This window comes from Myotis brandtii, unplaced genomic scaffold (assembly GCF_000412655.1).
Source record: "Myotis brandtii unplaced genomic scaffold, ASM41265v1 scaffold4, whole genome shotgun sequence".
Lineage (NCBI taxonomy): Eukaryota > Metazoa > Chordata > Mammalia > Chiroptera > Vespertilionidae > Myotis > Myotis brandtii.
Window position 1 is genome coordinate 2,938,587 of NW_005365371.1, and position 6,317 is coordinate 2,944,903.

Here is a 6,317-nt window from a genome sequence, read left to right on the forward strand (position 1 = left end):
GAGCGGGCCTAAGCCAGCAGGTGGACATCCCCCGAGGAGTCCCAGACTGCGAGAGGGCACAGGCCGGGCTGAGGGACCCCCCCGAGTACACAAATTTTTGTGCACCGGGCCTCTAGTTACTATTATAACTGCAGAAAACTCAGATGACTCACTGGAGTACTGTGCAGAAACGAGTTAACTTAGCAGCCCTGAGATCGCCATCCAGGGTCACATGTAGTACATCAAAGCTGTCAGTGTTGCTCCATGAACAGGGATGTGGGCTGGACTGACTGGAAACATTGCAAACAAACTGGCTGGGTTAGGGTTAAATCATAATAGTGATGTCAGGAAGGAGTGAAAGGTGGCCTGACAACCAGTAGGAGTAAGAAATCAAGATGCTGAGATAAAGGAACATAGGGGATTGTCATGGCAATGTGGTTTTGGCTAGTGAATGTTGGAACAGTAGTCTGATTTAAGGAATTTTGTAGTATTCATAATAATAAAAAAAAGAGTGGTTCAACATATAGAGTGTGTAAACTGAGGACTCAATACTTTGACTCTGGAAATTGTTTTTGATTCCATTGACCTTGTCTGGCACAAAGGGTTTTCTTTTGCACTGAACTGACAGAAGAACTAAAAATTATCGATGTTTTACATCATTACAACCTGAAAACATTTCCAAAATACAGGGACAAGCTGGCTCCACACTACCACAGAAAGCTCTCATTAAAGTGGCAGAGGCACTTAATATGTGTTAGGGTAGCTCCTGTGTCCCTGTGCAGGAGTATAGGTCCTGAACAAAGAATTTAGGGCAACATACGCTGAAGACCATTAAGCTAGATCTGGGAGGCTGCAGTGCTCTCTGAATATGAAGTGCTGGGGGGACAGGCTCCTGTGCTGAAACAGGTCAGTGGCTGACTGGGATGTAATCTGTGCACTCAAAACTGAGGTGCTGTGAGTGAGAGGGAAATCTATTGCCAATAACTGAGTTTGGTAAAGATAGCTGACTAAATTGGTTAACATAGGTGGGAGGCAAATTACTAAATTTGGTTTTCTGAGATGGATATTAAGCTATTTCTAAAGGCAATTTAAAAAGAGGAGTTCCAAAAATGTATTTCAACAATGGAATTGCCCGGCTGGTGTGGCTCTATGTACTGAACGTTGTCCCATGGACCAAGGGGTCACCAGTTCGATTCCCAGTCAGGGCACATGCCTGGGTTGCAGAGTCAATCCCCAGTAGGGGGCGTGCAAGAGGCAGCCTATCAATATTTCTCTCTCATTGATGTTTCTATCTCTCTCTCCCTCTTCCTTCCTCTCTCCCTAAAATCCATAAAAACATATTAAAACAAAACAAAATAATGGAGTCACTTTTGAAATAACTCTATTGATAGATATTGCTCCTGCCAGGAAAAAAAAAAAATTCAGTGGTGGGAAGGAGATTTTCCAATAAAACTGAAATTAGAAGAGAAGATGCTCAACCTGTTGTAGAGCTTCCTTGAAGGGAATTTTCAACATCTGATAAGAAAAGTCTCTGTCTTTACTCCAACCATAGAGATACTCACCCAGGGGTAGAGCTCGGGTCAGGTTAGCAGCTGGAGGATCTGTTTCTGGAGGACAGAGTTCACAGAAGTCCCAACATGATGGGCAGAGCAGGTTTCCATCGTGAATCCAGCCGTTCATACGAATACTAACGAAGAGGACCTGCCCGGCTCGACTACACAAATATGAAGTATTCTGGACCCAAACCTTTAGACCTTGTGGAGAACAAGAAACCTTCCAACAGAGAGGAAAAAATCAGATCCGTAAGTATACTGGCTTCCTTCATCTGCAGGAAAAGGTTAGAATTTACTAAAAATACTGGCTATAACATATAATTTGGGATATAAAAATTTCAAATGATTATTTCTTCTTCAAAGTTGTTTTCTAAAAAGACTTCATGTTAATTTCAATTATGCTACTTCACTTTAAATATTTCTAAAACTTCTTTCCTAGAACTATTTTCAAAGTAAATGCATGTTTCTGAAAATGTTTGTTAGTAGCTAATTTTTACTCTACAGGTAGATGAAATTTTTGGAAAAACCCAAAAGCTGCTCAGAACTGAGTCTGGTAAAGGTAGTTGACTAAACTGGTTAACACTAGGCTAACATAGGTGTTATGCGAAGTACTAACATTGATTTTCTTAAATGGCTATTAAACTAAAGGCAATTTCAAAAAAGGAGTTCAAAAAATGTATTTCAACAATGGAGTAGTCGTTTTTAAAATAACTATCATCAATTAAGGGTAAATACTCATTTGGAAATTTAAGTTATAAAACGCTTTTGAGAAAACAAACAACATAACCTGTAATTCAATGAGCCACATCTAATAAGTACCATAGGTATAGTGTAATGTAGTCATCTTTTAAGTGAACTTGATTTTCATGTTTAGTACTGAAAAGGATACCAAAGAACTTCACAACACAATGCCTGCCCTCTACCAGCTTTGATGGAGGAGAGAAGGGAGGGATATCATTTTTTTATCCTAAAGATGTGCATAGGATTTGGGTCAGTGAGGGAGAGATATTGTGACCTGGTGGGTTGTGTCAGAGTCCGAATGGGTGAGGAGGGCAATCACATAGGGGGGTGGGAGAAGGTGAAAGAGGTGTGGACAGATGAAATAGGACAACATATTGAGGACAATGAAAGCCATATTTCTCACTGTCAGAGAAAGGAGTTACAAATATAGAAAGGGAGAAAACCAAAATGAACCCTTTGGTGTTAGACTGGAATCAAAGATACTGATGCAAACTCATGGTTATATATTTACAGATGTATAAGCAGTATATATAAAAATTAGATAACACATATTTCCCAGCTCTGTTTACCAAGAGGGCCTGGAGAGCAGCTATATTTCAATAGCAATGAACAGTTCACCTAGCAACTAGATCTTTGTTTCTAAATACCATACTTTACTGAAGAAACTAGAGCTCCTTAGAGAAATGGTTGATTCTAGGTGGGGGCAAAGAAAGTAAATATGGATCCAGAATATCTTGGGCCAGAAAGCCAGGAAATATTAAAAAAAAGATGGGGACAGGCTAAAGAACACAGGGACCAACCTAAAGGGGCTCCCTCTGGCCAAAGCTGGAGCAACTTGAATATCAAAATAAATATAGTAACGGTAATACTCAGTATTAAATGGAATCCATGAGTCAAAACGAATATAAGTACATAAATAAAATGAGAATCTGATAAGAAATAAGTTATTGACATATTACCTTCCCCCAATACTTATTAATTACAAAGGTAATTAATTAAAACAGAAAAAGAATAACTTGTCAGTAGAATATGAGCATCACTTCTGTTATATTGCAGCCCCAAACCCATTACCTAAATTTAATGAAACACCAGACATCTTGTCTAGAACTGGCTTGTAATCTTTAAAAATGCAAGGTTATGAAAGTCAAGAAAAGATGAGGAATTCTTCCAGATTGAAGAACAGAGACATGACACCTATGAAACATGTGAGCTTAGTACAGATCCTACTGCTACAAGGACATTGTTGGGCCAATTGACAAAACTTGAATGGGGTTGAAGAATTAGATGTATCAATATTAATTTCCAGATTTTTTGGTAGTATTGTAGTTATGTAGAAGATATCCTTGTTCACAAGAAGTACACATTAAAATATTTGGGACTGAATGGGCAATATGTCAGCAATTTATACTTAAAAATTTTTTTGTACCATTCTTACAACTTTTGTCAAAATAAGGAAAACAACAAGTTAATCCATATGTAAAATACTTGGAAATCATACACACTTTCCCACATACATGGTGTATTAAATTAGCAAAATTAATTGACAATATTAGGTACAGGGAAGCCAAGTTACATTCAATCTTTATGGCCGGTATTTCAAATCTGCATAATCCCTTTGTGGTGGTGGTAGTGTTAATAAATCATTAAAATAGCCTGAAAGGGTCTTCTTCCTATTATAGCTGTCATTGTTCTAGCTTTATTCCTTTAACCTAATATTCTCATTTATAGGAATTTATTTCAACAAATAAATTTTTAAAAGGTAAAATATGCAAGTATACTTACAAAAGCATTTTTAGATACAAAATATAACAAGGAAGTGACTTCTCAAATTATGATGATGCAATGTTCTACAGCTATAAAGAATAATAAGTATTATTACTGGAAAAACTTAGAAAGGGTGTTTTGCTCTGCATAAAAAGTATTAAGTGAAGGAAGTAAAACAAAATTATGCATTATGGTCAAAACTATGTATGTAATCTATATATATAAAAGCCTAAGCGACCGATACTGGTAGCTATTATGCGCACTGACCACCAGGGGGCAGACGCTCAATGCAGGAGCTGCTTCCTGGTGGTCAGTGTGCTCCCATAGCCAACTTCCCACGGCCGGCCAACCTCCCGTGGTCCTTCCCCCCACCGGCCGGCTTTCATCGGCCCCAATCACTGGCCAGGCCAAAACACCCCACCCGTGCATGAATTTGTGCACTGAGCCTCTAGTCAATACATAAATCTTTAGTGGGATTTATCAGAAAATAGGTAGTGGATTATAGTTATCAGATTATAGTTAGAAAGTCTTTGTTTTTAATGATCTTTTATAAGGTTTCAAAGATAATTTTATATGTAAACTATCCTATATAATAAAAGCCTAATATGCTAAGTGCTCGGTCATCTGGTTGGCCATTCAACCAATCAAAGCATAATATGCTAATGATATGCTAAGGCCGCTCAACTGCTCACTATGACGTGCACTGACCACCGGGGGCAGATGCTCTAACTGGTAGGTTAGCTTGCTGCTGGGGTCTGGCCGATCAGGACTGAGCGAGACAGGCTGGACATGCCTTGGAGCCCTCCTGTGGTCCCTCCCTGGCTGGCCAACTTCCCATGTCCCTCCCTGGCCCAAATCGTGCACCAGTGGTGTCCCTCGGCCTGGCCTGTGCCCTCTCGCAATCTGGGACCCCTCAGGGGATATCAGAGAGCCAGTTTTGGCCCGACGGTGGACCGACCAGTCGCTATGACGTGCACTCACCACCAGGGGGCAGATGTTCAATGCAGGAGCTGTCCCCTGGTGGTCAGTGCGCTCCCACAGGGGCAGTACTGCTCAGCAGAAGCCAGGCTCACGGCTGGTGAGCACAGCGGCAGTGGCGGGAGCCTCTCCCACCTCTGTGGGGAGCGGACCTAAGCCAGCAGTCAGACATCCCCTGAGGGCTCCCAGACTGCAAGAGGGCACAGGCCGGGCTGAGGGACCCCCCTCCACTGAGTGCACGGATTTTGTGCACCGGGCCTCTAGTATCTCAATAAAGCTGTTACTCCAAAATGATTAATTTTATAAGAAACTTAAAAATATATAATATTTAAATGTCCAGCTACAGAAGTCTGTTCAGCTCTTGCAGCTGAAATAGTACAATGTATTCTGATTTTTCATTTTCAGAAGCACACTCTCCACCTTGACATCCATTAGTAGGGTATGGGATATTCCTTAAGTTCTGCTCCTAAGTTACAGAATGCCTGTGTCTCAATACGTTTTTAGTATGGTAATGCATTCATTTAATATCAGGCATGCATATAAGATACTTAAGAAAATAGTAATTTGCTCCCTTTGGATTTCTATTTTCAAAGGAGAAAAAAAACTATTATTAATCAGTAGTTGATTTATTAATTCTTAAATCTATACTTTCCGCAGATCTTATGAAATAAAATTGTAAATTTTTTCTATTCAAAGTAATAGCTATTGAAGAAAGAATTATCTACTTTCCATTATTTCCTTAGGCTATATGCCCAGAAGTAAAATTATTATAAAAGTTGTTGCCCTAACCGGTTTGGCTCAGTGGATAGAGCAAGGGCCTGCAGACTCAAGGGTCCCGGGTTCGATTCCGGTCAAGGGCATGTGCCTTGGTTGTGGGCACATCCCCAGTGGGGAGTGTGCAGGAGGCAGCTGATCGATGTTTCTCTCTCATCGATGTTTCTAACTCTTTATCGCTCTCCCTTCCTCTCTGCCTCTCTGTAATAAAATATATTTTAAAAAAAAGTTGTTGATATATAGCAATTTTATACACACACACAAACACACACACACACACACACTAGTGGCCCGGTGCATAAAATTCATGCAGGGGGGTTCCTCAGCCTGGCCTGCACCCTCTCCAATCTGGGACCCCTCAAAGGATGTCCTACTGCCAGTTTACAGGGATTGGGCCTAAACTGGCAGTTGGACATCCCTCTCACAATCCAGGACTGCTGGCTCCTAACCACTCACCTGCCTGTCTGCCTGCCTTATTGCCCCTAACCACTCTGCCTGCCGGCCTGCTCGCCCCCAACTTCCCCCCAC

At 40.8% G+C, this 6,317-nt stretch overlaps 1 protein-coding gene across 2 annotated transcripts in view; it reads right to left on the minus strand.

Moving 5' to 3' along the window:
• Window positions 1-6,317, minus strand: part of LMLN (leishmanolysin-like (metallopeptidase M8 family)) — a 65,683-nt gene that overhangs the window by 8,305 nt on the left and 51,061 nt on the right. For both annotated transcript variants that reach the window (XM_005873132.2, XM_005873131.2), the window contains one exon: window positions 1,542-1,752. In XM_005873132.2, the coding sequence (XP_005873194.1) occupies window positions 1,542-1,752 (211 nt within the window). The remainder of the gene's footprint in view (window positions 1-1,541; window positions 1,753-6,317) is intronic.